This window comes from Nesoenas mayeri (genome assembly GCF_963082525.1).
Source record: "Nesoenas mayeri genome assembly, chromosome: 3".
Classification (NCBI taxonomy): domain Eukaryota; kingdom Metazoa; phylum Chordata; class Aves; order Columbiformes; family Columbidae; genus Nesoenas; species Nesoenas mayeri.
Window position 1 is genome coordinate 31,810,460 of NC_137544.1, and position 14,828 is coordinate 31,825,287.

Here is a 14,828-nt window from a genome sequence, read left to right on the forward strand (position 1 = left end):
GTAGCTGGTTTATTTTTCAAGCTCATTTGTGGATTTTGTTCCTTTATGTTTTAATTTATTTATTCTATTCTATGAGTGTTTATGTATGTGGTTTAACTGACGCTTTCCATTGTAAAACCCTTTTTACAGTTGGAGATTCATCTAAATTTTGCATGCCAGTGGTCTATTCCATACTGAATTTTAAGGGGAATTTAAAAATTCAGTTATATTTCAAGAACATGGACTTTCTTATGTTTTTTTTCTCCCCAATTCATGTATTTTTGCAGCTTTAAAAGTATTTACCAAATTGTAGACCTATCACTTTCATTCAATAATTTTAATTTGCAAGCTACCTTTATGCATTCTGGGTGTCTCATCTCTGCTCCACCGCAGTACATCTCCATGCGGCCGCATTTGCAGCGCAGTGCAGCAGAGGGCATAAAGACCATGGCTGTGGCCATGGCCAGCTGTGGTGGATGTAGCTGATGGCTTGGAATTTACCGAATTGCGGAACAGATAGGAGGGGTGAAAGGGACGGAAAGCAAAAGGTTTATGTGCGGGGAGGATGGGGTTGTGAGGATGTAGCGTATTATCGTGGGGCATGAGGGGAAGGAGGGATTAAAGTACACAACCTAAAGAGAAGACACCAAAGCCAGGAGCAGAAGGAGACTGAAGATGGAAGATGGCAACAAAAGTGAGAGGGAAGAAAGGCAGCAAAGAGTAGGTGGCTGGTGAGGAGGGAAGGTTAGCAGGTAGGAGCCAAGGCAGAAGACAGATGAGAGGATCTTGCTGCAGCAGGAACTTGGTGGGGAGGATGCTGTTATAGATGCATGAATCAGGTGGTCGCGCGGTTGCAATAACCAGGAGGAAGAGCAGCGAGGATGTTCGGACCCAGAAGCTGAAGCTGGGGAAGGAAGAAAGGAGAGGAGGGAGCAATGGGGACAAGAGCAGAAATGTCTCTGAGTGCTTGGACACACACCTCTGCATGCTGGAGCTGACATTTGTTCCTGCCTGAATGTTTCTCCATCACTGAGCAATTAGCTGTGAAACACAGAGGCAGAGCACATTGTGTTTTGTGCAGCAGGCCAGCTCACACACGACAGACCTGCTGCTTGGTGTTACTGCTGAGTCCATTAATGAAAACTGGAGAGCTCTGTGCCACAGGGCCCAGCTTACTGCTGGCACTTGGCGAGGCAGTCTGGTTTGTGAATTTGTTGTTCTTGTTGCAATTTTGAAGTCTATAAAGGGGCAAGGAATGCCGCTAAAATAAAACTGAAAAATCTTTAATGTGAAGTTAAGCTCTCCAAAATGGCAGTAGCTAATGCAACCACAAACTGTCTTGTGTGGTTATTCATGTGATAATAGTAACCTGTTTAAAAACAGGCTTGTGCGTATGATCATGTAGATGGTAAGCTATTAAAGATTTTATGGCTTATAAAGAGCGGCACAAAAAAAGAGTCAAAAAATAATAAACTGTTCAATTAAATATATTATTTTTCTTACTAGGAGCACACTTCGTTTAGGCTTCTGTTGGATGCCTGTGTGCTAGTAAGAATACTCATCTAATAGTAGTGTTACAGAGACGTACTTTCTAAAATTAGATATTGAAGACATAATGCCTAAAGTCTAGATAATAAATAAAATATGTTTTCTGAAGACATAGAACATATCAAGAGTGCAGAAGGCATTGGCAATAAGTATTTAGCTTTAATGATAAAGTCAGTTTTTTACCCAGTGGCTTTTAGATGATTATTAAAGAGTTTGTAGGAATGCTTTCAGGAGAGCGAGTGAAGAGTTGTTTTGTAACAAAACTAACTCTGGGACATAATAATTTTAAGACTTGAAAATAAAACATCACTTTTAAATTCAGAAAGCGGTATTATTAAACTGTTCCACTAATATTTCAAATGAGCAAGCTTCTCTGCCTAAGTCAGAGTGAAAAACGCCTGGAGTGCAGGTGTGGGTATAAACCTCAGTGAGAGTGGACTGTATATCCCTCAGGGTATAAAACTGTCTCTGATGTGATAGTTTAGATTTTGGTTTGGTGAGGGTTTTGTTTGTTCAAGTGTTTAAAGGCATTGTAAAAAAAATGGCAGAATCCTCTACTTTTTCTCAGATAAAATTAAAAAATACCTCTTGGTTATTTCAGATCAAGCTTTTATATACTAGTGTTATTGCAGGAAAATAATTAGTAACAATTGTCATTCTCATTTCTAATGACACTATTGCATTTTTATTACTACACTGTGGCAATGCCCGAAGGGATGAAATAATGTCAAGGTTCAGAGCTCGCAGGTATTATGTATTCTCTTTCAAACTAGCACAGAAATACTTCAGCTCATTCCTGCTATATCAGTCTCACATTTATCCTTCTGTTGGATCTATTCTGGCCTTCCTCATTCTTTTGTGTCCTTCCCAATATCACCTGCACCCTTCTTCTTTGTAAAGAAAATCACACTCTGAATTGCACTGCCTGATAGTCTTCCTCTTGCAATTCCTGCCTCCTTTTCCTTCTTGGAGCACATCAGTCTCTATCACAGACAACTGCCACTGAAGTTGGTAGTTTTTTGCTACCAGTTCATCCTTCTGCAGCTGTAATGTATCAAGTCAAACTGTGGTTTCCTTAGCTTTCCATAATTACTTATATAGTCTCCGTGATCTTATACCTCCTTTTCTGCCAAACCCTCCCCATGGTTCCCCTGCGTGACCCGATGGGCTCATGGCTTCCAGACTGCTGTAATTCATGGGTATATTCTTGACGTACATGCTATGTAAGTTTGTCCCAAGTGAAATGGAAGATTGCAACCTCTTATCTGCTGTTGGCACTGTTTGCTCTGTTTGTGTGGCTGTTTTGCCCTGTAGTCTATTACCCTTTACCAGCTCCTGTGTCTCTCCGTCTGTACAATACCTTTTGTCACAGTATTGATCAACTACTTGGTAGATTCTTGAGTGTGGTTGACTGTTCTGTCCTTAACTATAGCAAAGTGCCTATTTTGTGGAGTATTCTCTCTCGTGTCATCATTAGCCGTAGTCCTGTGTGTTTGTTATGGAGACAGGGGGAAGAGGAGGGCGATGCACTGGGGTCTGTTCTTGGAAGATGACTGGGCAAAGTCAAAAACAGCTGGAGTGCACAACCAATTCTGAGGTGCAATTCGTGAAAAAACAGAGGTCCAAATAAATGCATTGCTATGTGGGTTTGTTTTTATATTATTAGGATATGTTATTTTCAAATTGGTATAAGTTAATTTGAATCATAATACAGGTTTTATATTTGCTTCACCAAACTATTGCGCAATAAAATTCATGCATGTAGAAGTGATCATTCGTAGGCATTTCTCTCTTTGAGAGATTACACATTTCTTTCTATTCCTGTTCTTCCAGGTGACTTGGATTATTATTGGCTGGATCCTGCCACGTGGCACAGCAGGGAGACATCCCCTATTAGTTCGGTAAGAAATAGGGAAAAAGAAGTCCACGAGTATGAATTTAAATGTTTGCTGGTGATTTCCATTTAACATAGATTGTTTTTTGGTTAAAAAATATTCTATACAAATTATATGAAAATTTGGTTCAGTGGATCATGGAAATTTCAGAAAGAAGTTTTCATCTGAATGTGTACTAGTAAAATTGTCCAAATTTTAACTTCAATTTAATTATTTTATAGACATGATACTAGATTTCACCGTACACTGCAAAAGCAGCTGTGAGTGTGATGGGGCTCTGGGAGAGATAAGTGACTTTTTCTAGTGACTTGGAGTAGGAAAGGATTATTTGGATTTTTCCCTATATAGTGAACCCATATGTTAGAGCTGTATGACATGTACATAATTCTAAAGAACAGCAGTTATGGATGTGCTTTTCAGAGTCATGGAATTTAAAAGTAAATTATTAGTTTTATTACCTAAGATATGTCTTAAATGTGTAATTGTATTGATCTTTGAATTGTATTATAATTCTATATGCACACTTAGTGCTGAGATTTTTTTACAGTGGGCATAAATATTTAGCGAAGCCAGAGTCCAAAAGATATAATAACAGAAAGCTCAGGTACAATATGTAACACTTTTGAAGGATGTTTGTGTCTACCGTAACATAATGACCCAAAAACTGTATTGGTTTATAAATGTGCCTCTAAATAAAGGAAGATGGTTGCACTTCTTTAATTCCACTGCTTGTTTTTTTTAACAGCATCCAGTAACGTGGCAGCCTTCTAAAGAGGGAGATCGCTTAATTGGGCGTGTTATTCTTAACAAGAGAACAACCATGCCAAAAGAATCAGGTGCATTATTGGGGCTAAAAGTAAGTGTTACATGGCTTATGCAGCAAATGAAAGAAACTTCCTCTGACCTTAGACCTAGAGATCTAACACATTAAATCAGAGGACTTTCCAATTATGTGGTTGTTTGTCAAAAATATATTCCTTATTTTTAGTAAGTTTTGAATGATATACAGGTAAGTTATCTTTCTATGCAGTCTTCCACTTATCCATGGCATAGGGGCTGAAACATTTTGATTAACAAGTGTGTGCTTATTCAGATTTCTGTCTGCAAGACGTACACTGCACATTGCACTGCACTAATGGAGCCCTGCCTTTTCTAGCTCTACTGTTTGCATTTTAGTCAAGTAATTCATCTCATAATCCACATACATAAATGTCATCCAGATGCAAATGTTTACAAGGTCAGTGTTTAAAATCCACACAACCATTTGGAAAGAGAAATTTTGTAGACTGGTACTAGACATCTACACAAAAATTCACAAAAAAAACCCCCAAACGACTTTTAAAGCATAACTGAGATTGTATTTAATGTAATTGCAGTTAATCTGGTGCCCCAAAATTAAGACATTGGCAACATGTCCTATTTACATCCATAAAACAGTGATTTGTAGTGGACTTTAAGGTTTGTGTCCCTAAATTCCTGGAATACTTAAAAGAGCACTACTTCTGAAGCTGGTGAGGAGTACAGTGTGCCAGGTCAATAATTTCTCTCTCCATGTATATTTTTACCTATATGGACCTTCAAAGATGACTGAGAGAACTTAATTCGGGTGTCTTTCTCCCTCCATTGAGAACAACAGATATAATGAAAATATGAAACATTCCCATCCATTTAGAACTGAGTCTACCTCAAAGGGCACTGACACCGAACTGCTTCTTGCATACAGTTGTCTGATAGGTCAATCCATCACATGTGATGGACACATGGGTAGTCGGGTCTACTTGTCATGGTGGGAATTATATCAAGAAATAACCCTGTGAACTACATAATGGCTTGAATGGCATGTCCTGAGTAAGAACAATTTATCCACCTTGAAGTGAGGTAGTGTTGCGTGTGAATACGGAAGATGAGAACAGCTTCACTCTACTAAATGTCTAGTAGTCTGTAGCACAAAGCAGAATTTTAGTGGCAGCAAGCAATTCTTTTAATATATGAGAAAAAGGCTGGTCCTAGTAGGAAATTTAGAGATTTAGAGAACTTCTCTTTGATTTTTCAAGTTTCTTTTTTATATGATATGAACAAAGGCCCCCACTTAGAAATTTAACACATTATCTTGTGACAAGCTTGTTGGCAGGTACGCTTCTGGATCTTCTTGGATGTGTATCTGTATTAAATCTCCTACTAGTTGTTGTGGTTGCAACATGGGGAAATAAAACCTAATGAACCACTGTTTCATTTTGTTGAAAAACTCTTCCCTGGATATCGCTGACAAAAAACCCTGACTGATGAGAATAAGACAGAGAATAATTGCACATCAGCGAGACTACATTTTCTTGTTTTATATTTTATAAAAATCTATTCTCTTGAGGGAACCTTTTTTCTTCTGATTTTCCTGAACTCCTTATTCTGCAGTTATTTTCAAAGATAGTTCTCTTCAGTTCTGTGTAATAGAAACCGTAAGTTGCTGGTTTGTCCTGTCATGTGCTTGGATGAGAAGGCCTGGGTTTTAGCATTAACAATGTTCTTGTCAGCTATTTTCCCATGTTTCATAGTGGTGTATTTGCTAGGTTTTTAATTGTTGTACCAATGTGGGATTTTTGTATGTTTGGTTTGATGTGCACTTGCAATTTAAACTTAAATGAGAGACATCTGTTTGCAAAAGTACATTTTCTTTGTTATTTGTTAATAAATGTTCTTTCTGCAACAGATTAAGATACTTAGCAAACTGCATAAGATTGATTAGTCAAACGCATTAAAAGGAATATAAATTTTATTCATTCTATGTCAGCTTTACTTCTTTTCAACTAGATCTGGCCTTTTTGTATCTTCAACTTTGTCCTTATGCCTCTGTAGAGCCCAAATTGATAATAGATTTTGTTATGCGTATTTTAAGTTTAATTTTTAAAATAATGCAAAAAATGGTCTGTCTTTATGCTTTATCTGATGTCTGGTTTCTGGCTTGGAAACTCACAAATTTATGATTAACCAGGTTGTTGGGGGAAAAATGACAGAATTGGGACGACTCGGTGCCTTCATTACCAAAGTGAAGAAAGGTAGCTTGGCTGATGTGGTGGGGCATCTCAGAGCAGGTAAATCAATCAGTTGCATACAAAATAGATTGTCTTTTAATTATGGCTTTTTGTAATGCACCAGTTAATGTAAATTAACGTTGATCATGTAATGTGCTAGTATTTTTTAAATACAAGACAATATTGTAAAGTTGTTATGGAATGCCACAGTTGCCTACAATTCTAATGTATTATTAACTCCTATTGCTTGGCTGTGTGAGCAAAATGCGAGAAAATCCTGATCAGTACTGGTGTCAGACCTGAGTGTTACTGGTAAATTTTCACTTGCTAGCTCAGGAGCTGCTTGTTACACTCCACAGAATCAATGCAAACATTTTTAAAAATTGTTTCATTATGGCAAACACAACTCACTTTACTTTTTTTAATTTTACTTGCACTATAGTGTCACCTGAAGGATGATTCAGTATGTGAACAATGGACTTTATTAGTGCTTCTTTAATGTGAATTGTCACCCCCGCAAAAAAAAACAAAACAAAAACACCTCCAAAAAATTGTCTTAAAATATTTTATTTATGTAAGATATGTATACATATATTTGTGGTTTATATACTCCAAATAAGTGGCTGTGCTGTTGGCATTTTTCAAGCTTCTAAACCAAGCAAGAACTATGCACAGCAGTTGGTTTCCAAAAGTACTTCTTATTAGTTTATATTTTTACCATGGCTCTAAGCAAGATTTTTCAACTGTTGTCTTAGCAAACCAAAGGCTATGCAATGCCTTCTTAGGAATCCAGAAGTTCCAATGACAACTTGTGTGAATTTAGGATAATTGCATGAAGCTAATAGTCATAAAGAAGTAGAAAAGATAAGTCTCTAAAAATGTCCTAATTTGTTTTGATATCAGTTAATTTTTTTTTTATCCAAGTTAATATACATGGAGCCGATAGCACAAGTTATTATAGTTTCTTATAGATTTTAACTGCAGATTATAATTACAGAAAATAAGTTTATCTCCACTAATCTTGAAGTATTTAGGCTGACATATTAATATTACTTCTCTAATGTCTGGTCTAGGTTGTTTTTTAAGTCAAAGCTATTTTTAATTTCTCAAAATTTTTTTAGAGCCAAAATGATTTTACAGAAAAGTACATTGTTTTGTACTGTCTTTCAATGAATGTGAGTCTATTCATCCTATTGTATTTGACTAAAACACATGCACACAAAAAGCTGTGGATGAGTCCTTGATGTTAGGAAAACACACCTTTTTGTCTTGTATGGAAAACCTCCAAAATTTGGCTGGTTGATAAATCTTTGAGTAATGGTATAAAACTCATAAATTTTAACAAAGGCAAATCTGAAGTCTTGCATCAGGAACAGAATAAGCCAGTACAACAGTAAGCACTAGGAGCCAATCAGCCAGAAAGCAGCTTGGCAGACAAGTGTCTGGAGGTGCTGGAGGACAGTAAGTTGAACATGACTAAATAACTTTCGCATCATATTTTCTGTTCTGTCTCCCCTGACGTCCTCAGGAGACAGTGATTCACTCTTTGCTTTTATTTTTGGTTTGTTTGAGATAGACAGTGAAGACTGCCCTTTACTTTGTAGAGAAATCAAATTGCACAGTATATGAATTGTAATAAAATGTCATGATTTTAAAAGGTTTAGCAGTAGGTATTTATAGTTTTGATTTTGGAAGATTAACCTGTTTTATTTTGCTAGTTAAAAAGGCACCTTTAAAAAGACTCTTCCATTTCATAGCACAAGAACAGGTCCTGTATTATTTTGAAAATACATAATATGTTTGCACAAGTGGTTTCTTTAATATGTTTTCCATGTACAAATTGCAGTTGAGTTCTGAGAAAGGAGCCTTGATAGTGTCTCAAAAATATTTTAGGGTTTCAGCACAGCTCTTTAAATGATTTTGGGCGATGTTACTTGATTATAGAGATTTCATAAATGTTTTGCACTTTGTAAAAGAATGTGAAATGAGATAAACTTCTCTTTAAATTCAAGGGGATGAAGTTCTAGAATGGAATGGTAAACCCTTGCCTGGAGCTACAAATGAAGAAGTTTACAACATTATTTTAGAATCAAAATCAGAACCTCAAGTTGAAATTATTGTTTCAAGACCTATTGGGTAAGGCTAAAGACTTACTCCTTAAGCACAGTTATTACTTCCACTAATGGGACTTTTAAAGGGACTATTTGTGAGTTCATTATTTTTAATCTCTTAATAATGGAATATGATTCACTTTCTATTATTGCAGTGATATGTATTTATATATAATTGTTGTTCTCTGTATAGTCAAAGTACTAACAAGGTTTTTGCCAAGTGACAAGGGAAAATTGGTGGCTCAAGTGTACCCGTGCATGAGAAAAATCTGGTTTTCAAACTTTTAGCTTCACTAAATCAGAAGAACTTGTATGAGTCTTCATGAGTAGAACGAAGCATCAGCAAACATTTAGCTTTACAGGTTTTTAATAAGTCCATGCTAGTAGGTTTTAAAAAGGCCTCCTTTAAAGAGCCAGAAAAAGGAAACCCCAAAGCTCTTAATTGAAAACACTGTATTTAGCCCTAAAAGATACTATCATTAAAATCAAAAGTGGAAACAAAAAATTAATTAATGTGTTACATTTATGATATTAATTCTTATTTATTATAAATTCAAGTTTGAGGGTTTGTGATAACAATTCTCATATTCTTGATTTCCCAAATAAGCCTTAGAAAGTTCATTAAATGTGCTTGAGTTTATAAGACTAGTGGGGTTGGCCCTGCATTTGTCACAACTGATTTACTGGTATTCTACACTCCTTCCCTGAAAACAACTCCATTGGGACTGTTTTGAGCTAAGTCTTACAGGATTGAATAAGAATTGTAAAATGTAAATTCACATTGATATTGCAGAACAGAGTCACATGATTAACAATAAATAGTAACTCTGGGGAAGTTTAAAAAAAAATAGTAGTTGCCACCTGCCCTGTAGTTTGCCACCTGCCCAATTTTCGTATACACTCACTGTAAGTCTCTAAATACCACTATCCTATAAGCAGATGGTAAACTGTTTCCTCCTTATGAATGCATGATTATTTCATTTTGAATTTGCTAGTTCTAATTATTATTATATTTTTCATCTTTCTCAAATACAATAAATTTTCCATTTTAGAAACAAAAAACACCATTAATTTTCCTTCCGCCTGAACCATTCTTCTTTTACATTTATTTCACGTCAACTTTTGATTTTAGTTTTGTCTACACTGTGCAAGTGTAGGTATATTTTGCAAATAAGTTCTTCCTTTTTAATGGCAATCACTATTAAGAGTACTTAAATAAAATTAATATTCGGTGCTAATTACATTTGTGAGTTTGACTTCCTAATGGAAATTGAAAGCTTGATGTGGTTGTTAAAGGCTAAAATTGTCATCCAGGTGGAGACTGGTGGGAAGCAGAAACATTATTTCCATTCTTTAGTCAGATAACTTAGGAGACATTCGTGACTGAAAATTGCAAATTCAGTCTTATGTCTTTGTAATTAAAAATAAAATGCCATAAGGCGATTTTTAGAAGTCTGGTTTCTATGTTTAAATCAGTGGAAAAGAGATATGTTGATACTGGACCTGGCTTGAACTCCATGTCTCAATTAAGAAAGCCTGAAAATTGATTTGTACAAATGATGTAAATGGAGAGTGCTAGATTAATATTTTAAATAATGAGCTTTAGATGTATTTATTGCTATCAGCATATTTGCAAATGTCAACATATGTGTAAACTTTTAAGATAACTTCATTATTATACCAATTGAACTATTATAGCTTATGAATTTGATAAATCTAATAACTTCAAAGTATGAAGTACAAGGTGACCAGATTCCAGTGACATATTATTGGAGAAAAATTGAGAGAAAATACCACAACTGTTGGAACTGAGGCATAGAACATGAAGTGCATTCAATATCAAAGAATGTTTTTGAATCTCAGCAGTAGATTTTACAATTAAAAAGTGCACCCAGAAATAGTACCAATAAAACGTGAAATTTGGATTACCCATGCATTTTTTTTCCAGACATAGGCAAAAATGGAGCACATCGGGTTGTGCTTTTATTTTGAGATAAATGGAGTATTAGCACAGAGATTTTTACATACTATAATAAGACTATTACCGTAAATTTGTGTTCTGATTGACTTTTTTGTTGTTACTTGAGTTTAGTTTGGCTTGTTTGTTTTTTGAGAAGAGCAAATAAACATTCTATAGTGACTGGAGCATGTAATTCCAAAATGTAAAGCTTTTTCCTTTTTCCAGCAGCAATGAGTCAAAGTCCTATTGTTTCATATCAGATTGAAATTTACCTGTCTGTCATCTTAAAAGAAGAAAAAATATCAGACATTGTAAAATGAAGAAAATCCTGATCTTAGTTAACGAGAAAGAGCATACTTCACAGGATTTTTTCTTTAATTATTATAAAATTATAATCTGTGTAAATTGTGTTACACAATGGAAAATAGTTTGTAGCATTAACAGGTTACTTCCCCTCCCACAGGCTTCTCCTTGTCTTGTTATCCAGACTTTGAGATTGTTTCAAATTCATGAGAGGGAATTTTATTTAATCCAAGAAATCTAGTATGTCAAAGTTTGTGTCTACTTTGGGTGCTGAGTCAGCAAAATCGAAGCTGTTTGATCCAGGATTCAGTGGTAACGCATTACACATACAATTCCTGAGAGGAAACAGGTTCCCGAAAGACCTGATAAATGATATTTTGCCTGCATAATTTAAGTGTTTTCATCTCTCAGTATTAATAATGCAAATAATGTACCAGCACTTTTAATGGCCTTGATTTAAAAAGTCCTAGCATATTAGGTCTAAAAAGCCCAAATATGACACAGTTTGGCTTAAGTGAATAATGGGAGGACTGAAAGCCCATGCATTAGACTGCCCACAAATAAGGCTGCTAGTTACAAAATTGATGTCTAAACAATTTTCCCAGTCCTGTAAATTTGGATTTCGGTGTCTACCAGCAAATGTAATTTTGAGTAATGGATAATTGTAGGATGTTTATTAGAGAAAAATGTGAAACATGTAACACTATTAGCAGATGAAGGCATAACAACAATAAACAGTATAACCACAATAGTACCGTGAAAACTCCATAGAAACTAATTGATGCTAATGCTAATGATTGCAACACAAGGTAGATAAGAAACCTATAAAAAGTAGAATTAATGGGCTGGCTATCTAAATATGAGGGGAGGAATTACCTATGAATATGCATACAATGTGAGAGGTGCATAGAAAATCCTCTGGTAGAAAGCTTTTTGGAGAGGAGAAGAAAGCCGGCATGGTCACTAACTCACCACCTCGTGTGTTCTCGGGTGAGCTCTATGGGATAGTGCAGGTAAAACAAATGGGTTTTTTTATTTGTCTCTGTTTTCTTGGTCATATGTCAATTATCTTTGCTTGGATTTCCACAGATAATACTGCCAAAATTGTTGTTTCTCTGGTGTGCTTCAGCTCTTCCATTGCAGGAACTCCTACTGTGCTCTAGGTCCTCATGAGGAGGTTGAACCTCCATCATAAACCTGGTAGTACTGAATTCCAGAGAGTTGCTGAAGTAATGTAATTAGTGCAAACTGCAGATTGGTTTACAGGTTCTGATGGGAAGTAATGGTTTTGGAAATGGGAGGATGAGCACTGAGGACAGGTACTCAGATGCTCTGAAAGTTCTGTAGGATGTCCTGGACGATGCTTCTGTCCCTGGAGAAAGCTAAAAAAAGCGTGGGTCACAGCCACATCTGAATTTGGTTTGTCTTCAGTGATCAAGCTCTTTACTATAGCCCTCAGAGAAATCATAACTGTTCCTGCGTTTTGCAATACAGTGATCCTCACAAACCATATATCTGCACAGAGTAGTCTCAAGTTATACTTTGGTTTAATTTATGTATTCATGGAGATGTGGGAGGATCAGACAAAAGATAATCGTATATAACATCACATAAGACCACAAAATACCTTTGCCTTCTGAGGCAGGGATAGAGAAACAAAGTTCAGTGTTGGCAGCTCTTTACTGGATGAGTCTCACATTACTATTCTATGTTCACATTGCTCTGAAAGGGGAGTAACATTTTGTTACTATTTTAAATGAGTGGTCATGCAACTTCTTATTTTGTTTTTACCGTTTGCTTTTACTAGTCTGGTTTTGAATATTTTAAGTTATGAGCTACTGTTGCTTCATAAGAGCTTTTTTTTTTGTAAATCATAGTGTCTGGATATTTTCTGCAATCCAAAAGTAAAAGCAGGCTAGATAACACTAATTTTCTTCCATAACAATTTTTACGTTATAGTTTCTTTTTCAAATTTCCATTCTTTAATTAAAATGCCAATTTTTTTAAAAAATATCACCCATACATTTGATAAAGTCTAATACACCTGTTATTTTTCTTGTGCACATGTGATACTTAAGAAATTATTATATAAACTGGATTACTGAATTTGTAAGAAATTTGCAAATAGACAGAAGCATAGCTTTAAATTACTTCATGTACCTTTTGAAATCAAAAGCAGAAATGTTACAGAGCTTGTTTGAATACTCTGCCATGAGTGATCAGCACTACATAGTGTAATTTATTTATTTATTCATTTTATTTTCATATCTTGCAGTTCAATGTGGAGCTGGACCTAAACAAGATAAACATATTAGGGAAGAGGTTTTCTGGCAATATATTTTTTATATATGTGCACATACAGACACATGCATTATATATATTCTTTTAAAATATATGCCTAAATAACATACATTTTATATATAGAAATTATATACATATATTTTTAAAAGGTGTCCATTGTACTATGAAGATTTATAGATTTCAAATACTAATTCTATTGCAAACCATGCATTTTGTCTGGAGTTGAAATTTATGCGCTGATTTTCACTGTTCTTGTCAGGTTTTGATAAGAATTGGAAGAAGTTAAGACAAGTACATTAAAAAAAATTGTAATTTTAGTTCTTTCCTGTCTGATGAGTAAGTCTTAGAAAGGTCTGATTATTTTTGTCATTTATCTTTACCTGGTGAGGAATTTTGTATCACCAGCTCTAAGTAAGGAAACTATGCTCAACTTGACCATTTTTTTCATGGTGTGGCATCTTTATTCCAGTGTCTGGTTTTACCTCTTATAAACTGTGTGGATCTAAATGTTGATTTATTATTAGACTTTTCTGTGTTGGTCTAATAGTGTGAGGGTACCTTAGTGTAAGTATAAGTGAGTTCTTAAGTCCTTATATATGTAATTAATATTTGAGGCTTATTTTTTGCCTTTTTGTCTACTGTATTTTCAACAATAGAAAAAAATCCAAACAAAATTAATTTTAGTGTCTTTTATCACCGCTCCATGGATGATGAAACTTGACACCATAGTTGCACTTTCCATGTTGAAACACTCATTGCACATATGTGCCTTTGTTTAGGTATCCTAAACATGACGGTATTACAAGCAATGCTATACTGCAGATGAGAGCCAGCAGTTGGCATCATCCAGATTTTGATGGAAGAGTAAATTTGTTGATGGCAAAATTTTGATAGATGCGTGTAGACTTAACTAGCTTGATTTTGCTTATACCTGTGTATGTGCTGGGTATGTGTATGTCAAAAAATGTCCATACTTAATAATAATATGGTTAGATTTTTTTGTAGCCTATGAAGAAATGCATTATTCTTTTGTTTATTTAACGTTGCTAATATTATTTGCTTTTTCTTTTTATTATTATAAGACATTTTCATCAGTTTCATGCCGTGAACTCCTTGAGACGATTATATAAAAATTACTAGTGAGTTAATCTATGTCTTATTTTTTGGATTTTTTCCTCCAAAAAATAATTCAACATCTGTAGCTACACTGCCTTTTGCCACTTTTCCTAAAAGCTCTCTAACTTTATTGTTCTGGTTATAAAAATACATTCTTACCTCTGCTAGTTCCTTAGACTGGAAGCAGTAGTTTGCATTAGTAAGTTTTTAATGGATGCTAGTGGAAAATCTGTCTTTAATTTTTTTCCCTTTCACCCCTTGTAACCCATTAGAACAGAAGCAGATCCTTATTTCTAAAAAAATGTCCCAGAAATGTATTTGTCACAGCAGAAAGTCATCTCCATTGTTGCTAATTGCTATGTGTATATTCATGTTTTAGTGATATTCCACGGATTCCTGAGACTTCTCACCCCCCGTTAGAATCTAGTGAGTACTCGCCTCATTCCTTGCACTAAGCATGGTGTTGTACCCAGCACAATTGTTTCAGCTATGAATTTTCTGAAAGATGAGCACTGGGAGACTGCTTTGGCTCTGAGGGTTTTGTATGACAAAATCCAATGGGTTTTGGTCTTGTGTGTTAAACCTGAAA

The 14,828-nt window shown here is 35.2% G+C and overlaps 1 protein-coding gene across 9 annotated transcripts in view; it reads left to right on the forward strand.

The window, feature by feature from the left end:
- Positions 1-14,828, forward strand: part of RIMS1 (regulating synaptic membrane exocytosis 1) — a gene marked incomplete at both ends in the record, with an annotated part of 309,929 nt that overhangs the window by 169,192 nt on the left and 125,909 nt on the right. For all 9 annotated transcript variants that reach the window (XM_080342600.1, XM_080342602.1, XM_080342603.1 and 6 more), the window contains 5 exons: positions 3,361-3,428; positions 4,168-4,278; positions 6,409-6,508; positions 8,461-8,584; positions 14,619-14,665. In XM_080342600.1, the coding sequence (XP_080198726.1) occupies positions 3,361-3,428; positions 4,168-4,278; positions 6,409-6,508; positions 8,461-8,584; positions 14,619-14,665 (450 nt within the window). The remainder of the gene's footprint in view (positions 1-3,360; positions 3,429-4,167; positions 4,279-6,408; positions 6,509-8,460; positions 8,585-14,618; positions 14,666-14,828) is intronic.